This window comes from Trachemys scripta, chromosome 1, assembly GCF_013100865.1.
Source record: "Trachemys scripta elegans isolate TJP31775 chromosome 1, CAS_Tse_1.0, whole genome shotgun sequence".
Taxonomy (NCBI): Eukaryota; Metazoa; Chordata; order Testudines; family Emydidae; genus Trachemys; species Trachemys scripta.
Window position 1 is genome coordinate 297,794,003 of NC_048298.1, and position 21,817 is coordinate 297,815,819.

The 21,817-nt window shown below is 40.2% G+C and overlaps 1 protein-coding gene across 1 annotated transcript; it reads right to left on the reverse strand.

Moving 5' to 3' along the window:
- Positions 1-1,230: 1,230 nt before the first annotated feature.
- Positions 1,231-18,115, reverse strand: RFC3 (replication factor C subunit 3). Its single transcript, XM_034758635.1, has 9 exons — positions 17,734-18,115; positions 15,038-15,175; positions 13,451-13,518; positions 10,238-10,335; positions 8,652-8,833; positions 7,948-8,084; positions 7,750-7,848; positions 4,306-4,375; positions 1,231-1,550 (listed from the first exon to the last, which is right to left on the reverse strand). Exons 1-9 carry the CDS (start codon positions 17,818-17,820, stop codon positions 1,359-1,361), a joined length of 1,071 nt encoding a protein of 356 aa, XP_034614526.1. The 5' UTR covers positions 17,821-18,115; the 3' UTR covers positions 1,231-1,358.
- Positions 18,116-21,817: the final 3,702 nt, after the last annotated feature.

Genomic DNA, 21,817 nt, shown 5'->3' on the forward strand with positions numbered 1-21,817 from the left:
AGATATTAGGAAAAACTTTCTAACTATAAGGGTAACTAAGCTCAGGAATAGGCTTCCAAGGGAGGGTGTGGAATCCCCATCATTGGAGATTTTTTAAACAACATGTTGGATAAACATCTGTCCATGGATGGTCTAGGTTTACTTGGTTGTGCTTCAGCGGAGGGCTGGGATTGGTAACCTCTTGAGGTCCCTTCCAGACCCACATTTCTATGATTATTCATCCACCATTTCAATGCAGCTGCCTTCAAGTAAAATCCAAAAGATATTCTGTGCCAGCAACTTTCAGAAGAGGAAGAATAACTTCAACTACCAGAGGAATTTTAGTAGACAATATAGTTGCTTGAGTTGGAATTGGCCAGGACACTGGAGCAAATCTCTTATGCAAAACAGTCATTGGTTCTTCAGTGACCACAAGTGGCAAGGACCCATTTTAAAGCATGCTTCTACTCTGAAAAAGAACCGAAGAAATGGCACTGTGGGATTTTTTGTTTGTCTTTCACTGACTGTCATCATCAAATTTTCTAGCCCTATAAACTCAGTGTGGGACCTGAAAGTCTAGCTGGGTTCTTGGCTTTTCACATAAATCCTTATGTAAAGCCAACTGCAATCAAAAATGAATCCTTTAATTGGCTTCAGCTCTGGCTCATGTATTACCAACAAAAGAGATGCTGCAGGCCAACTTATGCTCCCAGTTACATTTCTGCAATCCCAAAGGAATCATAGTTTAACCACCAACATCTTTATTACACATGAGGAAAGAATCCAACTGGATTTTCAGATCCCAGGATAAGTTTTGCAGATGTGACAGTTAGAAAAGCCACCTCTTAACTTATAAACTGACAAAAACTACATATGGAACTATTAAGGAACAGCATACATGGGATCCCCCCATAAAGGCTTTTTACAGTACATTTTCAGAATAGATCTTTGTGGGTCTTCTGAGAGTGTGCACCTATGCACTATCATTGGACATTGGAAAAAACGAACTTTGATTCATGGAGCACCTGGGTTTCTCTCTGTAAGCCAGGTACTGGCTAGACTGAACACTGCTGAGCTTAGAATGTGATCTTGACAGATATCCCCAAAAGTCTATAACTGTCTTTCTGGAAAGCTTACATGCTTTCTAGTTAGCTAAAGACGACTGGGCTCCCTTGAAGACTTAGTGTTCAGAATAAATGAAGTTCTGCTCTTATTTGGCTATTATTGCCAAATGCAATGATCATAATGCAATGAAGTAAATGAGATTTTATTGACTTTGACCTATGGCTTGTACAACATAAGTCTCATAGGAGTAGACTATGTTATTAGCAGAACTTTCAGTGTTGTGACATATTATACTATGTAAGTTCAGTGATGTCCTAGAACATCATGTCTTCTAGTCCATCCTCCATAAACTTCTTATAAAGTGCCATAAACTTTGCCACAAATGCTTCCAGATGATAAATGGCTTTGCTGCCCAGTTGCAGTCGGTGCTCATAGAAGGCTGCCATCTGTGCAACCTCTCCTTTTAGTTGCCCATCACAATTATTTAGAAGTTCTGACAAAAGGCCCTAGAAGAGAAACATATGGCAGTTTTTAAAAGGATGAAATACTACAAAAGCAGGGTAGCATGGCAGATACTATTGTTAGGCATAGCATATACTATATTCACTAGTATTACATATGATATATGTATAGGTATTGGGAAATTGTTAACTGAATGTATTATGTTCTTCCCACAATTCTGTTCACCCAAGTCAAGTACCCTACAACACCTTGCAAAGCTGAATTCAGTCACCTTTGGCATTAGAAAATAGGAAACCTATCAAAGACAAGATACATTAGTACTCTGCCCTAGGTACAAGTTCAGGAGGTGCCTTCATGCCTATTAGTACCTAAAATGCTGTATCCAAAAGAAAAAGGGATATGCAGTGGTACCAGAAAACAAGTTGAAATTGATGGGTGGAATCTTAGATGATGTTAGAGAGTTTTAGCTTGTGAATAGACCCGTTATAAATAGAGATAGCACAGCGGTGTATTTTGCGAACATGCCTTCCCTGTAAGCCGTGAGAACAGAAGTCCTGGAAGGACTGGTGGTGTATTAACTTTCTTTCCTGTATCATACTGTTTTGTTTGTAAACAATCAATTGTCTGAGCTTGGTTATTTGATCCTGAACTTTTTAAATATTGAACCACAACTGTAACCAAAATCAGTTGGCTATGCTATTAATCAATACCATCATTTTCCTAGAAATAGCTGAGCAAGTAACAGCATGATTTTGAACTCACTCAGTGATCCAGCAGAGCAGACATTTTTCAAGAGCTATCACATCATCTATCCAATAAATAGATGTTATGTTTGAATTGCATAAACACTTGTGAAACATTGTCTTTCCAGAAACTTCTCTCTCAGGATAAATTCCTCATCCTGTAAAATCAGGTGACACAATGGTGCAACTAAACAATTTCTACCTCACTAACAACAAAGATAGATTAACAAACTGTGCACACGCCCCTACTGATGTCATTGGGAACTGCAAGTAAGTGTATAGCTTTGAGGATTTTTCATTTGACAGGGGAAGTGAATCTCAATAGCATTCATCAGGAATGGGTGTAAATAAGCTCAGAATGACTACTTAAAAAAACCCACGAGAGAGACGGCTGCACTAGTTTACCTCAAGAATGACAAAGGCCTTGATATTAAAATTTTATATTTGAGGAAGAAGGAGATAAAGCCATCGCAGAAGCAGCTCTAATGCAAAGAAAAGTGTAAGAGACAAGGTAAGCGAGCACCAACACGGCTACAATTGGACTGCATACAAAGAGTTTAAGTTAGTTAAGGGCTTAAGGACACTGCCAAATATTGGTGTCTTCAAAACACGTTAGTAACAGGTATTTGAATTTATCTTTAACACACCGAGCACTTGCACAGCAAGACAACTCAAGCTCTCAGTGGCATCTACCCACAGTAGGGCAAAAAGGACAAGGAAAAGCATAACTGAACAGAATATGTCAGGAACACAAGTCAGTTGACATGTCAAGGATTTTACCATAATTTAATCAGAGCTGTGTTTTGTCAATAGAAATAGAGGTTAATGCTGTTGTTTAATCTCAACTCTGCCTTCATTTCCTCCAGTATCCTTTCATGCTGCCTACAATCCACAACTCCTGCCTGGTTACTCCATTTGTTTCCATCTCCCATAGCAACTTCTATGCTTGAACCACTGTCCCTTCCTTAAAACATCACACTTCCTTCATGAGGCCTTTCAATACCATTGACACTTACAAAAAAGCACTCACTCTTGAAGTTGACTCCCAACCTGTGTATCACATCTGTTTAGATGTAATGTCTCCCTCTGTTTTAGACAGCAAGCTCTTTGGAAGCAGGGACCATGTCTTCCAATATGTTTTCTCAGCTCTGAGCATACCGTTGGTACTCAAAGAATGATCTTGTTTTAATAAGATGTTACCTCCCTCTTTCCCAATGAATAATGTCCCTTGCCTCCCATTTCAGTCTTTCACTGTTGCTATTTCAGGCAACCATCCATGTACCATATAGGCTGGGACCCTATCCTCAAGGGCAAGTCCAGGTGTTTCAATGCTGACCCTGTAGGTGTTCCTCAATCTTTGTTGTGAGCTGGTGGCTGCTGCCTCTAAAATGCTGTGGCAAGAACACCATGAATTATGGAGCTTCCCCAATAACACCCCATAATCAATAGCATATCAGCCACAAGCAATTCAAAAAACACGGGGATGCCTTCTAGCATGCAATTATCAGGTAAAGTAGAAGAGTCCTGTATTTTTTGTTGTGTTCAGCTGAGCAGAATGCAGATTGTCTTGTAAACTAAGTAGACACTCTCAGCATTCTGAATTAGTCCAGCTTTAAACCCACTTACCCAGTCCCCAAAACTTGGATAATTCAATCTAGCAAAGGCAATCAAGCAGTCACTGGCTTGGGCACACAGACATTATGCAACTAAAAACATTTGTTAAATAAAAGGATTTGAACTAGATAGAGTAACAAAGAATTCTGGCTCACAGACAATCTGATCTGCGTCTTGTAAAAGGTGGACCTTATTGTTAATGTTAAATTATTTAGATTATAGTTGAACTATGCCTTGTGCTAGATATTTTCCAAAACAAAGCATAAAATCTTGGGCCCTGATCTTGCAAACACTTATGCACATGCTTAACTTTAAGCACTTGAGCAGTCTTTGATGATCCTGAAAACTTTTTTTAAAATATAATTTTAATCCTTTTGCCCCAAGTTTGGATTCTCCTAGCTCTGGTTGAGGTGAACAGAGTAAGTGCTGGGAGTTAAATTACCTTCATTATTATCTCAGGAGGAATGCAGTGGGTTAAGAGTTCATAAAGCCGTCCACGAACTTCAAGTAACCTGTTGGAATGAAATCATGAAGTATTACAGTAATGTCCACAAAGCCTATTTTATATTTCTAAAAAACATTTGTTCTATTATTAAACAACGTTATTGAAACTCCAAACATGGACTGCCAAGCATAATTAAGTTCCTTTAGCCTGAAACCTTCCTCTAATATTAAGCAACCTGCAGTACTCCCACGATGTAAGGTCAGTCTCAACATGCACGTTACATAACTCAGAAGTGGGGAGGGTGTTAACAAACAAGTTTTGGACAGTAGTTATGACATGCTCAGGCTGAATCTAGAAGATATAAGGCTCCAGAACAAGCTGTTCTTACTCCCCTACCCCTTTTTTTAAAAAAAAACTCAATGTGACTTTTGTCCAAGTTCAATGAGAAGTTGCCACAAAATGATTAGAAATCAGGATTCATTTTTATGTTGCTGGTTTACACCTTTCAGTCATCTTGCCCACATTACTGAAGAATCGCCAGTGATTAATTCCCACCAAATTCACCCCTGGCAATAACTGCCTCTTGATAGCCACTTTGTCTCATCTTATCTGAAGTCTGATACCCAGAAGTGCTAGCACTTACTGTGGGTGATTGCTGTTTTTTCCCCCTCTCTAGATCATACAGCAATGAGACAGATCACAGAAAAAAAAGCTACATTACAAAAGGAAGGTAATTTGGGAAGAGGAATGTGAATAGGTAGAGGAAATGACAGAAGAATCTTGTCCTTTACAAAGAAAATGTATTAGGGACAATTTGATCTTACAACAGTTACAGTGCCTTGGCATTTGTTATTTTTACCTTTATGTCACTTATATGTGTTCTCGACCTTGTGAATTGTTTTTTGTTGTTGTTTTTTTTAAATATAGTTTTGACTCCATTCCAATTACTGTGGATATCTAGCTTATGAGTCAGACTCTTAGGTGACAACACAAGAGCTTTCATCCTTAAAAATTACACCTACAAAAATAAAAAAAATAAAAAAGGATTCTTCTCCAAAGATTCTAGGGAGGGCTTGGAGGTAGTTATCCATTGGTCTCTGTGTTTCAACAATTTATGGATGTGAATTAAATAAATAAATAAAAAATACACAGTTAAAACAGAATACATTAATTTAGGCAAGTTAAATGAGGTGCAGGGAGAAGGCTAGGCACTCGAGTTTAAATGGAATCATAAGGAGCATGCCTCCCATTGGGGCTTCAAAATAGTGCCATTGTATTTCTGCCAGCACTATATATTTAAAAAATGGGCAATTGTTTCCTGTGACCATAAATGCACCAGAGCAACAGAGAACTAGTGCCAACGCTACTGCTCTTCACAGCTAAAGAGGAAAGTTTCATAGTACTATGGAAAAAGAACAATCACGTCCACCATTTTCAGCTGGAAATAGAAGTGCTGTGAACAAGCCAGTTTGTTACCTGATACAATGTTACAAAGAGCTGTTCAGCGACTAAAAATCACATCTACCACGCTGCCTCACTAGGACAGACACCCACATTGAAATGATTCTAGATCAAGCAAAACCAAAATTAAGTATCTAAAATTCCATTATTCAACTCATTTCTTCTGTAATCCCCAATGAGTCAATACTATTTAAAAAAAACTTTAACTGCATGCATCCAACTGAAAGGGAGCCACAAAGGAGCCAGTTACCACTTTTTGTTATTGTGCTTGCTGATGGGTTCATTAATATGTCTGTAGTTGATGGATTTCACCATGTAGGCTAGGTTACTACGCAAGCCAGAGTACTGAGATAATGTTTGAAAATCATCATAATTTGGTACAGACTACAGAAATTGGGCCAGAGCATGATGCAGCCCAAATTAGAGACATTCTGAAGAAGATTAAGATATGAAAATTTGTGGATACATTGCATTTGGTGATGGATTTAATTTCCAGCGTAACTGAAGTGTCAGATTTTTCAACGCGAAGATCTGGTTTGATACTTTGTAGAGAAGTAGAAAATTATATGCTGGAACTCTCAGCAACAAAAGACAATCCTTGTTCCTTATGTCTGAAGAAAAACTTGCCTTAGAGATGACGGATTTGAAGAGGTAAATGTTTTGGGATCTTTACAGATAATACAGTAGAAAAAGCAGATCTGTATGCTAGAAACTGCCATTTAATAGATCAGTGCCAGATTCCCCAGGCTACATGGCCTCCACCATTCATATGGTTTCAATGCTTTGACTCCACACAATGGCTTGATGAAAGAAAAATAACTGGCTCATTATTGCAATGTACAAGTTTAAATCTTCTAGATAACTTTACACTGGCACTGAGTCATAGGGGAAAAAGGAGAGTACCCTGTGTGTCAGTGACTGCATCTAAAATTTCACATCAATATCAAATCCACAATAATAGTACAGGTATATGATCAAAAAACCTTTTAGCTACCAGGCCTTCCAGACTTTCAGAATATATTGCAGTTAATGGAAATACTATCATTGTCCTACAACACTGCAGTGGTAGAATGTGGGTTTTACCCACCAACTTATTTAAAACAAGCCAAACGAAGTAAAGCACACTCCAGAACTTTATGCATGTGTTAATGGCTCAAGTAAAGATGCTTTCTGGCTCCATCATGATACTGTCTATTGACTTGAAGGGAGACTAGGAAACAAAACATTCATAGACAAAGCAACATCAAGCAGCACTAGATGTTTTCAGACTGCTGTTGGTAGTGGCATTTTAATGCATACTAAGCAGAGGACAAACTGAATGGAGCATAAGACCAAGTGAGGGTCAGAACAATTTGAAACACTGGCCCAATAATCCAAAAGAGAATAAGGAAAATACAGAGAAATTATGTTAGACAATCACAGTAGCAACAATGTTTTATTTCACTTTAACTAAGAAATGAGAGACCACATCCAGAAAGTAGCACAACTTTATTGTCTAACTCAATTTTGAAGTCTGTGAGCAAATAATCAGAATACTTTTCCCCAAACCTTCCATATACTTTTGGCTACAAAGCTCAGTCATGATTTAAATACCATGAAGTAAGTAACTTTTAGCTTGTTTAACACTTTATCATTTAGAGCAAAACAGACCAGAACTGGCTTCCAAATTCAGACTAGTGCTACAAAACTCCAGGGTACCTGGTCTGTGTTTATAATGGATATATAAATTCAGCACAATCACATCATAACAGTGTGTCCTGCTTATTTATTTTGTGACAGAGGCTAACTTTACTAGTTTCTGAAATCCAATCTAGCCATCTCCTGTAGGCTTTAAACCCATTTATTTTGGATGCAAAGCACAGGCATTCCAGTACAAAGCTATTAAAATGCCACAAAACATTTAATATAAAACACTTCTTACGCTCATAAGTACTCTGATAACCTCGTAATTTACAGTTAGAACCAAATAGCTTCACCTACCTCTGGGGAGTCTGCTGACTGACAATAGCATTTGCAGTCTCTCTCAGATATACCTCCCAATCTGTCTCAGGGATGTCCTGATCTGAAGTGAAAGGATACCTGCACAACAAGTAATCTCTCATATATTAGCAACAAGCTTAGAGTGAATGTGTATTTTTCTACAAAGAGTAACCTACATTAGTTTCTCCAATGACTTACTGCTGGACTCTGCAAGCCTCACACATAAGCAGTGCCTTCCGAAGATTCCTGCCAGACTTTTCTGCTAGCCTACGAGCCAAATTCTGAGGAAGAGTCAGCCCCTCCTTCTTGCACACACTGGACAACACATGACAGATCTAGATGGGAAAGACGTACCATGACGATACAGAAGCTCCCTGACTTACGCAAGCGTTCCGTTCCGGAATGTCTTGCGGAAGTTGGGAACATATCTCCAACAATTACGCGCAAAAAAAAAAAACGTACGGAACTTATGGAATTTTTTCCGTAAGTCTGGATTTCCATAAGTCGGATTCGCGTAACCCGGGGAGTGTCTGTATAACTAACATAGGCATTGTAGTTGTAGCCGTCAATCCCTGGATATTAGAGAGACAAGGTGGATAAAGTCCAAGAAAAGATAATAGCTCATCCATCTTGTCTCTCTTTAGTGAAACAGTTCATAGCCCAAAGATTGTTTTCAGGCTTAAGCATCTCTAGAACAGCCACCGTTTTTTTGCAAAGGTCAGCCAGGTATAAGGGAGCAGCTCCAGTTTGCCCACTCAATGGATATTGTGCATACTGATCAAAGGCAAGTCCTGGACTACAGACAGAGACGGGTCATTTTCTGTAATATACTTTACACACACACAGTAAAAACTTGGCTGATGAAGTTTCTACTTGAGGCTCATTTTTGCTTCCAAACCTACATCTTCAATACTGGGAGCAGGCACTCGCACTGCCAGACATCTGCTTTGAATAGGTGCAATGATTTTTGAAACGGAATTGCAACACAGGATCAATCTGCAGGTGGCCATATACTTCTCCATGGTTCTTCGCAACGCATGCTGAGCATCTTTAGTAAGTTTATCAACTTCTGTCAGCAGCACCACTGCAAGAGGTGGGGGGGAAAGGTTAAATTATCTTTATTAGAAGAGTTTCACAGTAAATTTAAAAGTAATTTTTTGTTTAAGTTTTAGAAAGATAATGAAGCAAGGTGCAATGTGGTCCCATGGACAACTGTGCTGGGACTCAGAAGACCTGGGTTCTATTTTCAGCTGTCACTGAGATGAGGAGATACCTTGATCAAGCCACTTCACCTTCTACATCTGTTTACCTCCTACTCTTCATCAGTCTTGCCTATTTACATTTTGCTTTTTTCAAGGCAGGGACTGTAGGTGCTACTGTGATGCAAATAATCAAATTAGGTTTGAAGGCCAAGAGTCACTGTACTGCTTATACTGTGGCTAATGCAGTAACTAGCAGTGTTTTCCCAAGAATTTTAAGGAAGGGTTGCAGCTGAATTTTCTGAGAACCTATGGTGTAAGGAAGTATTAAAGCAAATAGTTTATCAGTACACTCCTTTGATTACAAACTCCTACTTTAATTTAATGAGTGGAGGAGATAGAAAACCCCTTGTGCTGAACGTTGGAGGCACTTTATGCACATTGTTCTCCATGTTTATCCAAAGATGTTTCAAAGTAGTTAGTGGGCATATTTTACTGGATTGTAGCAGATTGCTAAAGTTTGGTAATAGCTCAAATTTAATGTTTCCCTGAGAACTGTGAAGAAAATGGTATAGCATATCAAAGCTAGAACCACTAGTACATTATTTCTACTCTACTGTATTCTCTCATCTTTCTTGGGTTTGTCTCATTTTTCTTTTTGCATTTATCTCTGGTTTTGGGGTTTCTTAGTTTCTGTGAGGAAAGCAGCTGTAGTAATTTATATTTGGAAACAGTGAAGAGGAAAACTGGTATCTTTTAGATTAGCAGTCACTTTCCCTCTGTAATTCTTCCATGTATGAAGTACTTCTGCACTGAACACTTCATACATAGTGGGACAGCATAAAGAAAATGAAAGTGACACATATATATGAAGGACACTCAGTCCTACTTCATTTCCTTCTGCTACCAATGCCACACGAAATAGGCTGCTACTGTTGGGCTGTTTATCAACCATCATACATACATCCATAATGGCCACCAGTCTCTGACAAAGAAGCATGAAAAGTGACCAAATTTTGGGAAGGCTGATATGAGGCTCACAGTAACAATAAGCAAATCAAGAGCTGCATCTATGCAACGTCAACATCTTTTGCTACAATCACAGAAATACTCTTCACTGTCAAATACAAACCAAAGCCATAAAGAGAGAAATGTCTGAGGCAACTGGTGAAGATACAAGGTGGAAAAGACATGTTTACTTCTCAAGTACATCTTCAGACCCGGTCAAAACAGTCACAGAGGTTTTTCTCCTCCAAAGTTTTGGCCCACATTTAACTTGTTTTACTAACCTTTAAAATCTCTTTGAGTACTTGTCTCAAGTTGTTGGGATTGTGCTACTGTCTTCAATAGCTCCTGAATTACCACACGGTCACTGTTTCCTGCATCACTGTACAAAGAGTTCAGATAACAATTGATTTTGTTGTAACACTTATTTCTTTTAAAAATGCCCACACCATATCTGCAATACATTCTTCTAAGTAGCAACTGAGGCAGTTATTTTTTTTAAAAGCCCAAAATGTAGCTTTTTAAATAAAGAACACAAGATGGACTGAGTTTCAAATTCATTTAATCTGTACATTAAGTGGCTATTGACAAGCTATTGTCTTAATATTTTGAAACTCATACCGTACATAGACTTGCATTTTATATGTATGTGGGGAGGGAGACCAGTTAGGAACTGCAACAAATTATGTTTGTGCCTGCATGATTTTAATGTAATGGTATGAGAAATCGGCTTTTAACATCTCTTCTTACCAGCAATATAAATACGTATTTCTTGCTTCTCAACTTTCTAAAAGGCCATTTTGTCTTTGACAAAAATGCTAAATCAGCCAGTAGGACACATGGCTTTCACTGAACACAAACACCGATTCCAGCATTATAAAGTCCTCCATATCATGTGGCCATGGAAAGGGCTAGAGATATCGTAAGTGGAGATGTTGTAGAACCTGCAGGTTTAGTGTCAGCTTGAAAGTTTCTGAAGCATGCCTCCTCAGCCCCCAACATTGCCTGTTTTCTTTTTATCTGAAATTGTTATAAGAAGGTAGCCCCTTCTCTTTTCACCCTATGTGGTGATTTGCCTCTTATAGCAGAAAACGTGGGCATGTTTATTTTCTAAATTATTTCAATGTAACCCACACTAAAAGTGTGGCTCTCTGTCCTCATCTAGCTGCTATACCACCCATAGGAGCTTACGATTCTGCTACTGGCTTCAAGCTACTGGATGCTTTTAGATCCAAAGGTCCCAAGTTCGTTCACCCCCTGGAGATGTACCCTCCAGGGGTGTCATTACAAGGAGAGGGGAAACTCACAAAGCATTAGGGTGTAGGAGAAAAATGGATTCTCCAGCAATGGGAAGTTTACCAGTGTCACCATTGTCACGGATGGCTATTTCAGGTATAGGACTGAAGCCAACTCTCCCCCACAACCAAAAAACTTAGTGTTCTTACAAAAGAAAACCATGAATTCTCTGCAATGGCTTTTTAGATCCTTCTGACCGTATAACTGAGCAGTTGATCCAAATGCCATGCAACATTTAGTGATACGTTCAAAGAATGTATGGATTCCCAATTTGGGTGCCAAACAACAAGTGATAAAACTGATATCAGGACTAAGCAAGATGGAATACAGAGGCTTCCCAGTGCCATACACTTTCAGTGACTCACAAATGCAGTACATTAAAAAAGCCTACCTCTGTGTCTACAACCAATAAAAAAAGTGATTTTCATTTTAAAACTAGCTTTTGCTTAGGAACTGGGGACATCCAAATTTCACAATAGAAGTTTTTCATCACTTAATATGCAAGTTATGAATCAAATATGACTCCATACGATATCTTAATTTGCATGTTTTGGCATTTAAGTATGATTTTAAGATGATAGAGTTGCTACTCCTTGAAATGATATATGATGTGTGTCATCACAGATATATCAGTGGTTTGACAGCTGACGGAATGATCAGTTGTCTCAAGGTTCTTTAGCTCTTTCAAAAGTATTCAGGACAAAAGGCACTTTCAATGAGAAAAATCTTATGTTCTAACAGGTTTAGTACCAACAGGCGTCATCAATATCTCATACAGAAAATTTAGTGCAGGAATACAAAATTTAACTTATGACTCAGTTTTCTAAGGTTCTTAGCGATTAAGCTACAATTATTTTAATATAGGCACCTCTCTGCTATAATAGAGAGTCTGGTTAATAATTCCATGGGCAAAGGGGTAGGCTAAGCTTGATGTTATTTTACTGTTTCGAACATTTCAGTGTGAAGAAGGTTAGGCAAAGCAGAGTTATAATTCAAGCGTATGTTCTGTTTTCTCTTTCTCCATACAGGGGACTCCATTTAACAGCATCTGCCCATGGCAAGTTACGTAACCAGCAGGCAATGTCCTGAGTGTCACAGATGAAATCTGTATAACAGTTTGGAGGAGGAAATAAAACCGCTTTGTTCAAACGTTTATAATAGATTTAACACCTGTATGTTTCCACCCCCTTTTCTTTAAGTTCATTTTCTCTCCGTTGACCTTTTACTATGCTCCATATTACTTAAATGTACCATACTACTTCACTGAACATGGAGTGATAATTCAATCAGAATTCTATAGGTGGTACTGATACTGACATTCATGAACATTAGTAGAACACAGATTTATATGTTGTTTGTTCGGTTACATACACATGGAAAGATACATATGTCCAACTCAAAATGTAATTATTCAAACTGTTAGGTTTTAGCTCCGATCAATAAAGCACAAGGGTAAACAACATTGATACTAACCAAAAAACACTAAAGCAGACACTGGTATTGTATACATTCAATAGGTAGTTAGTCTATATTTTAGGATATTTGCATTTGGAGTAGAATATTTAAATTCTATACATCTACAAGTAGTTTCTAAAACATTAGGAAAAAGTCAACTTATATTATCAGAAGTCCTGTGGCCTGTGTTATACAGGAGTTCGGACTACATGATCACAATAGTCCTTCTGACTATATAATCATGAATCTATGAATCAGCAATATCGTCAGAAGAACACTAAAATTTTCCGTATTTTAGACCAGAAACACACTTGAGCTTTTTTTTGTATTACAAAATACTTTGTACACCACACTTACTTTTAACATTAGTTTTTGCATTCTTATTAAAGGGGGAACAAAAATAAAAATCATTCAGGGCCATGTTTTCAAAATTGCCTTAACTTGATCTCTGAATTTGCAGATCCACCTGTTTGTAAGACCTAACACTCACATTTTATGCACAATCTGCTGGTAAGACAGCAAACTACTAGATGAACATAGGAAATCCAAGTTTTTCATCATCCAAAATCATGTATTTCAAAAACCTGGTTTGCACATTTAGGGCCTAAATCTGCAAACAAAAGTTTTTCTTCAAAGGAACTACTTGCTTGAGTAAGAGGTTGAATCCTTAGAAATCAAGGCTTTTTGAAAATGTGGTCATTCAAGTATAATATCCTAATTAAATATTCTTTTTATTATGAACTTACCTTGGGTTAACTTCAAGATGATAATTGCTTGCAATGGTGCTAATTTCAATTTTCTTTTTAGAGGGTGTCTGTGTAGAAAATAAAAAAGTTAGATTTCAAAGCATCTTATTTTAATATAAAAAAAAGTCAGTTTTTGGATTTGAAGAATTATAATTGGCAGATCTAGTAGCTTGGCAGCAGCATTATGGCAAAAGACCTGGATTTGGGTTCAGGTTCATACATCTTTCTCCCCATGTGAGTGGAGGTCAGAGGTATTGGGATGTGGTTAAACCTCTAAAAATATATTGATGGCTGTTTACTACAAGAGTTGATCTACTATCAGAATTAATAGAGATTCTGGACATGATAATGTGCTATAGATGCAATGGTTACTAAATTATTTCCTTTAAGTAACAGCAATGAATAAGAAAAACTACCTTGTAATAAGATGTCAGAATCAGCGATAATGCTCTACCTACCATACCAAATATGATATTCAGACCACTGCTGAAGGAATTAAGAAGTAATAACAGGAGAAATTCTATTTACCATACTATGATATTTTAGTGTTCCTCTGATGATTTTGCTGATTCATAGATTCATTATTATGTAGTCAGGACTACTGTGATCATCTAGTCTGACCTGTATAACACAGGCCACAGTCTCTGAATTAATTCCTGTTTGAATGCTTTTCTACAAGACATGCTCTAGAGTTCACGCAATTTAAAATTTGCCAGTAGTGAAGAATCCACAACCACCGTTAGTAAGTTGTTCCCATGGTTAATTACCCTCATTGTTAAACATTTGTGCCTTATTTCTAGTCTGAACTTTTCTAGCTTCAATTTCCAGCCACTGGATCTTCTTATACCTTTGTCTGCTAGATTGACAAGATCTTTATTATCAAATATCTGTTTCCCAAGTAAGTACTTAGACTGATCCAGTCACCCCTTAAAACTCTCTCCTTCCCAATAAGGACTTTTAATTGATAACACAGCATCTTAAACAATAGATTTCAAGTGGCTGCCCCAGGCAGCTAATTACTGAAACAGATCTCTTCTCCTGTTGAAACTGTCACTATGGGAATGATTAGATAACAAATTATGACAAACATAAATGGGAGAAAGATAACATTAATGGTTTATAAGTAAGGGCCACAGCATAGATTAACTCTCAATTGATAGATTTGAGTTAACCTGAAGCAAAAATTCAAGCGCTGGGCCCAATTCTGATCTCAAATACACAAGTACATTCAAAGTAATGCCAATAAAAGCAACATGAAAGAAATCAACATCAGAATCTGGTCCTCAGTACTTAATGCTAAGGACATACCCTGCAGTGCAGCCTGGCCACAAAGTGCAAGTGTGAGGGAGACTGACAAACTAAAATTCACTTGGTCAAAGGAAAATGTTCAAGTGACCAATTTTATAAGTAGCTTGAACTTTCTACCGAGGTGAAGAAATCTGAACATTTTGGAATTATATTGACTTTTGTTTTTACTATTGTGGACCTCTCTATAGGAATACATACTCAGCATTCTAGTATATAAAAGAGAGGATGTATATATACACAATTATTTTCTTTAAAAAATGCACATGATAAATTTCTTACTGTTATGCTCTGATGTTCAATTCTCAGTTTCTCCACTCCTGCACCATACAGCTCCCTTAACAAACACATTATCCTGGTCTTTTTTCCAGCTCCAGATGGTCCATACACTAACAGATGAGGGAAGTCACCACACTGAACCTGCAAACAGTGCAATAATACTAATTATAGTAAAGTTTCCCCTATGCTAGGAAATTAACAAACTGCATCAGATGAGGACTTTCCTTATAACATTACTATTAAGTGATTTTACATATACAATTCTACAGTACTCCAATTTAAAAATATAGCCCAGAATTAGTGGCTTTTTGAATTTCTTTCTTCGAGGTATACTTCCATCATATATGCTGTGCGCCTCTGAAAATTAAAGATGATGCTTTGTTTTGTTTTGGTTTTAGAAAGTTTGAAGTACTTTCAGGTATTACATTTGCTCCTGAGACTCTGACCAATTTTTGTGGTTACACAGTCACTTTCATCTTTTTAAAAAGATGTTTCCATCCTGCTTGTTGCTAAGTGAAAAGCTTTCACAAATGAGAAACATACTGACACAGGGAAACAGCAAAACTATCCACAAAATAAACTAAAAATAGAGAAAACTGTGTCTCTGCTCTCTTTCTGCTACAATATACTATGAGTATTACCTTTAACAATATAAAGCTATTCAAACAAAAGCATAATTTTTAAGTTGAGTGTCTCTTTAAAATGATAAAAACAGTTTTTGTTTCTGAGAGTGCCAGTAGCTGGTTTAAAAAATATATTTCACTAAAACCTAGCTTCAAAGCTAGTTTTAGTTAGATATATCAAGAAGTACAGAATTCAAAGAGTGAATCTAGGACAATCTGGATAAGATTCAGGACATCTGGGGGCTTGAACAGTTTTGTACCCATGGGTTTTATTCCCATCTTTGACCTTAATCCCTGTGACCTTGACCAAGTCATTTATGATTTGATGATTTCAGAAGTGCTGGACACCAACAGCTTCCATAGAAATTAATGTATGATGTGAGTGCTCTGCATTTCTGAAAATCATGCTAATAAATCGCTTTGTGCCTCTTTCCTCTCCCATCTGCTTAATGGTAATAGTGATGGTGAGAGGCTTAATTCAATAACACACGTAAAATGCTTGCAAACCTTTGCATGGAATGAATGCATTCTAGAGAAGAGAAAAGTTTTTTCCCCCTACATGTCAGGGCTTGTCTTCACTGCAAGTTAGTTTGAGTTATTACATATGAGTTGCTAGCCTAGCTCAAGTGTGGGTATGTCTACAGTACTACAGAGCCTATGTCAACATAGGTATGCCAACACAGCCCTGTGCTGTAGATGCAGCCTTCACCTACAGGAGTAGATCAGTGTAGGAACATCACCTCCACAAACAATGTTATGAATGTTGACAGAACCCCTCTTCCACCAACATAGCTACACTGGAGGTTTTGTTGGCATATCTATGTTGGTCGGGGGGGGATGGGTATTTTTTCCATATCTTGGACCAATGTAGCTATGCTGACATAACTTAAGTGTAGACCAACCTTGAGAGTGACCACACTATGAAACAACATTCAAACTAGCAGGGCAATTTGATCAGCAAAATGGTGGCTGGATTAGTAGCTTCATTGGCTGATGAAGCTACTACTGATGAGTTGTAACTTACTGCTCATCCCCACTGCACTACTAAAGCACAGGAACATCAAACACCCACATCAGACAAGCCAGTTAGAACTCAAGCTAGAGATATTTGTGTGTAGAAAGGAAGTTGGGCAAAACTCCAGTTGTACCTTGAGCTAACACTGCTGTGGAGACAACACTGCAAGGTGCCATCCTAGGTCAAAGAACAGGTGTCATTTTAAGTCTGGCTATCAGCTGTTACCATTAATTGTTTGTAAAGCACACTGAAGATGAAAAGAGTTCTATTTATTGTTTGTGGCAGGGATTAAATGGTCATAGTGAGGGCCAGGAAATACTATGTGGACTGTAAACAAATTATTTCCTCATCAGTTTTCATATTGGCAGGATATACATTTCCAATAGGGTGACTGTATTACAGTGCACAGTTTCTTCCCAACAGGACTGTTATTGTTATTCAGTTATTGCACTTGTCATTTTGTAGTGTAACAGAGATAAATATGCAGTATTGAATGGCAGGCAGGTGTGATGTTACCATCCTGCTACCTGAGGCAGATGTAACACAAACTACAGCTCTACCCCCTGCTTTAATAAAACAAAGTCACATGCACAAAGAGAGTTTGCAAAACTTCATCTCGTTATTCTCCTCCCTAAGCAAAGCAAGCAGGAACTTAGCACCAATAACTAGAGGGCAGAGTCTGCTCTGTGGGCAGCCGTGCGCGACTGGGAAGAGACTCAGACTCTAAGCCAGCACTTAGGGGACAGCAGCCCCTCACCAGTAAAGCTGAGGTGCCTGGCCCAGCCCCAGGAGACCCCTAACACGCTACTGAGGGGCATCCCCGGGGGCTGGGGCGGTTCCCGTGCCACGCTGAGAGATGGGGGGATGGGGACAGCGCAGGGAAGCAGGGCCAGGGGGGAGCAGGGAGGCAGTGGTACCAGATGGGCCGCGGTTCTGAGGAGGTACCGGACGGGAGAAGGGGGCGGGGTTACCGGAATGGGCCGCGGTCCTGGGGAGGGGTTACCCGAGGGGGGTAGCCGGGGCTCCCCTCGCGGCCCGGGGGTGGGGGGCGGGTCCCTCACCAGGTTGCGGAGCTGGGCCGCCTGCTCGCGGTGATAATCCACCCTGCCGAGGGCGCAGGGCCGGTACTTGTCCACCCAGAGACTCATCGCTGCGGGGCCCAGGCAGAGCGGGGTTGAAAAGCGCGCGCCGCCCCAGCCCTCAAACCCCGCCGAGAACAGCCCCTACTACGGAGGCCGCCTCGGGACAGACCTAACCGACATGCGGAGCCAGCGGAACGCGCCCAGGCAGGCCGTAAGGGCGGGGTAGGGGAGGAGAGCGAAGGCGCCAGGGGTTCGGAACCTCCCCGCCCAGGCTGGGGAGGGGCAGCTCGCTCCGTGCCCAGGGCGCGGCCTTTCCCCCAAGGGGACCCCGCACCACAGCGCGGAACAGCCCCCACCCCCAGCAGCCGGACATCGCACAGCACCGTGACCCCTCCCTCTCTCCCGGCCAGTGTCCGAGTGCAACGCCCTGAGCCGCCGCAGCAGCCTGCCTGCCTGCCTGCAGACCGTGCCTCGCACCGCCCAGCCTGGGCCTTGTCCAACCCACTGCAATGCAGCATAACGCCCAGCACCATTTCCTGCAGTGCTCTGACAGGCCAAGACCTCACAGCGCCACTCTGTGATACTTCCCTTAGCATAATGTGCAGGTACCATGTCATCTCATCTCAACACCCTGACCACTGTGCCTCCTAATACCTAGCACACCTAATGCCCAACAGCACCATGCCCTGCAGCAATCCAGACACCCAGCACCTCACAACATCACATCTCAATGCCACCCCAGTGTGGTGCCTCCTTACCACAATGCCCTGCAAGCACCATAGCATAACGCCTCACCAAGCATAATGCCCCCCTGTACCTCAATGTGGCCCAGCACCGCAGCAAAACCTCATGCAGCACAACACCCTTTTGCCCCACAATGGACAAATTGCAGCACTTCAACACAACGTCCCAGTTCTGTGATATCACAACACCACAGCATGGCACTCTGCACCACTGCATAACATGCTGCAGCTCCAAAATGGTGCCTCCACATCACAACTGCAAAACACCTGCAAACCAGTGTCCTGTCCCACTACCACAGCCTGATGTCCCACAGCAGCTCCACCTGGATCTAGCATTATGCAGGTATCAGGAAATGTTCTCACTGTTCCGTAAAGTGGTCAATGAATCTTTTACCATTATTCACAATTGGTTTCTATTTCTGGATAAATTCAAGTCATTGCAATGTAACACTTTTTAAAAATCATCCCATTGTCTCTGCAGTATATACTTCATTTGTTTTGTGCTGGAAAAATTAGGAGCACAAAATCCATTTGAAGTGCCAAGTATTGAGAATACAGTACTTGTGCACCACCATTTTTGGAATTAAGTACTTCCCTGTGGAAAACTGCGTCACAATTTCATATGTGACTGTTATTCTCATTAGTTGTATGCAGTATAGTTGTAGCTGTGTCTGTCCCAGGATATTAGAGAGACAAGGTGGGTGAGCTAATATCTTGTATTAGACCAGACCAATATTACCTGGCCCACCTTCTCTCTCTAATTCTCATTAGTTTGAAGTTTAAGGTCCTGATCCAAAAAGCCTACTGAAGTCAGTATCAACTGACATCACCTAACATTCCTGTAAACCAATTTGTCTCATATTCTTACATGACTCCTGGGGCACAGAGTGAAAACAAAACATAGAAATGGCAACAAAAATGTAGTAGGACATCCTCATGAGTTAAAACATTGACTAAGGACATGTTACTATCCCTGATACACATAATGTAGACAGATCCAGCCACACAATGTCCATAACGTTCCCACAGAAAGTTGTACTTTGTTTTAGGAACATAGGAATTGGCAGATGGAATCAGACCACTATCCTGTCTCTCACAGTAGCCAGAACCAGAGGCTTCTTTTCACAGGGGTCTGGCATCCGAGCCCCCTGCTCAGCGAGTTCATTTCAGTTGAGTGTGACCCCCTCAATCAGGACAAGGTAAGCACAGGTCTGCTGCCCTTTACTTATACGAAAAAGATAATAACATTTTATTACATCTGCATTCAGTACTAAATTGATTTGTAACCCAGCACCAGCTGTCAAGGCTGAATCCCAACTCTGTCATTTCGAATGCAGAAGTGGGGCCCGCAAGGATTAAAAAAATTAATACTTGCCACTCCAGGCTTGTATTAAACTCCCAAGATTACAGCTTTTCTCTGACCTTGGTTTGGTAAACGCTGCCACAACCCAAATGCAATAAATAAATAAATAAATAAATCTTTGAGCCCAGGAAAGAGCACTTGGGAATTCCTGCCTGTGGGATGCCCTCAAGCCCTTTCACCCTCTGCTCCGAGGAAGAGCTGAGAAAGTAAACAAAGGAAATTAGCTGTGGCTATCAGCTAATCAAACAACATGCACAAACATCTTAGGACACCAAAATCCAATCCTGTTCTTAAAAAAGGTAAATTTTATTAAAAACAAAAAGAAAGAAAATACATCTGGAACTTAGACTTTTGCTAGATTTTAAGAGAGCAATTCCAAAAATCAGGCAACCAAAATAGATTTCTTTGGGCTTCAGCTTAAGGGTTACAAGCAAACAAAAGCATCTGGGGTTAGCACAGAGGAGTCCACAAGCCAATAAGAAATAAAAGAAATAACCCTAATCACGTCTAGCTAAACATTCTGATCTACTTACACATTTGGAGTTCAGATAAGTAGTTCTAGGCATGATCTGATGATTTATGATCGTACCTGTCTTAAGTTGCTTATAGCATAGCTGCTCTGTTCCTCCAGCCCAGAGAACAACAGACAAAGGGAAAATTTATTTCCCAATTTTAAAAAGTTCTACCTTCCCATTGGCTCTTTTGCTCAGGTGCCCACTTTTTTTTCTTTACAGGTAAAGCAAGTAAAGAACAGCTACCAAGAGGGATTTTACAGCTAACTGGCTGGCTGGGTGTCCATCAGAAGGAGCTATCCCCCCTTTATTTATCACACCAGCCAAAATTGATCGCTTTGGGCAACACAGCTCTGTCTGCTGATACCTAGGCAGAGTGGGTGTGTTCATGTAAATACAGTCTCACCCTGAAGCCTTTTCCCCTCCCCAGCTAGCTGTCATGGGAGTAGGGTGACCAGATGTCCCGATTTTATAGGGACAGTCCCGATATTTGGGGCTTTTTCTTATATAGGCTCCTATTACCTCCCACCCTCTGTCCCGATTTTTCACATTTGCTGTCTGGTCACCCTACCTGGGAGAGCTCATTCAGACCCTGCTTACATAAATATCACGTGATTGTAAGCTAATCTCATGATTTTTGGAGGCTGACTAATGATTTTTGAACTCTTAGGGCTGGCAATGCTCGGTGTGTGTGTGGGTGACCCCATGCTGGCCTCCCAAGATGATGGAGAGAAGAAAGAGAGAAGACCGTGAGAGTCACTAGATGTGTGGGCAGGGACAGCCTACTAGATCCGGTGGTGGTGGACAGCCAAAGAGTGAAACAGCATGGGAAAAAAATGGGGAGGGATAAAACAGAAAAGGAGCCTGCAGGGAGGCATGCTCACTTCTTCCTGCCAGTGACCAGACTAGTAAGAATGTTTGCTGTCTCTCGACCTCTGCAGATGGCCAGCAGGAAAGAAACTAATTTTCTGTGGAAAGGGAACATATGGTCCTTGGGTTCTTTGTTTCAGTCCAGTCTCAGTGTTGCAGAATAATTATGAGTCAATGAGTTTCTTATAATCCCAATATCACACAGTGAATCTGTAAACCCAGTCTTGGTGTTTGGCCTCATCTGTAACAAAAGTAATAAAGAAATTTATGTTATTAATCACTTTAGCAATTGTACATAGGGTGACGAGATGTTCCGATTTTATAGGGACAGTCCCAGTATACGGAGCTTTGTTCATAGACTCATAGACATTAAGGTCAGAAGGGACCATTATGATCATCTGGTCTGACCCCCTGCATGCCGCAGGCCGCTAGACCCTTCCCTGTACTCTACCGTTGAAGTCCCCAGTCCTGTGTTTTAGTGACTTCAATCGGCTGAGACCCTCCTGCTAGTGATCCCTGCCCCATGCTGCGGAGGAAGGCGAAAAACCTCCAGAGGCTCGGCCAATCTACCCTGG

What these genes read in the sequence shown, in the direction of transcription:
- RFC3 (XM_034758635.1), bottom strand. Translation starts at nt 17,820, where the DNA reads ATGAGTCTCTGGGTGGACAAGTACCGGCCCTGCGCCCTCGGCAGGGTG. An exon ending in TACTCAAAGAGATTTTAAAG is followed by an intron (nt 8,834 to 10,237) that starts GTTAGTAAAACA and finishes CACCTCTTGCAG; the next exon opens with TGGTGCTGCTGACAGAAGTT. An exon ending in CTGCTCCCAGTATTGAAGAT is followed by an intron (nt 8,085 to 8,651) that starts GTAGGTTTGGAA and finishes TTTCCCATCTAG; the next exon opens with ATCTGTCATGTGTTGTCCAG.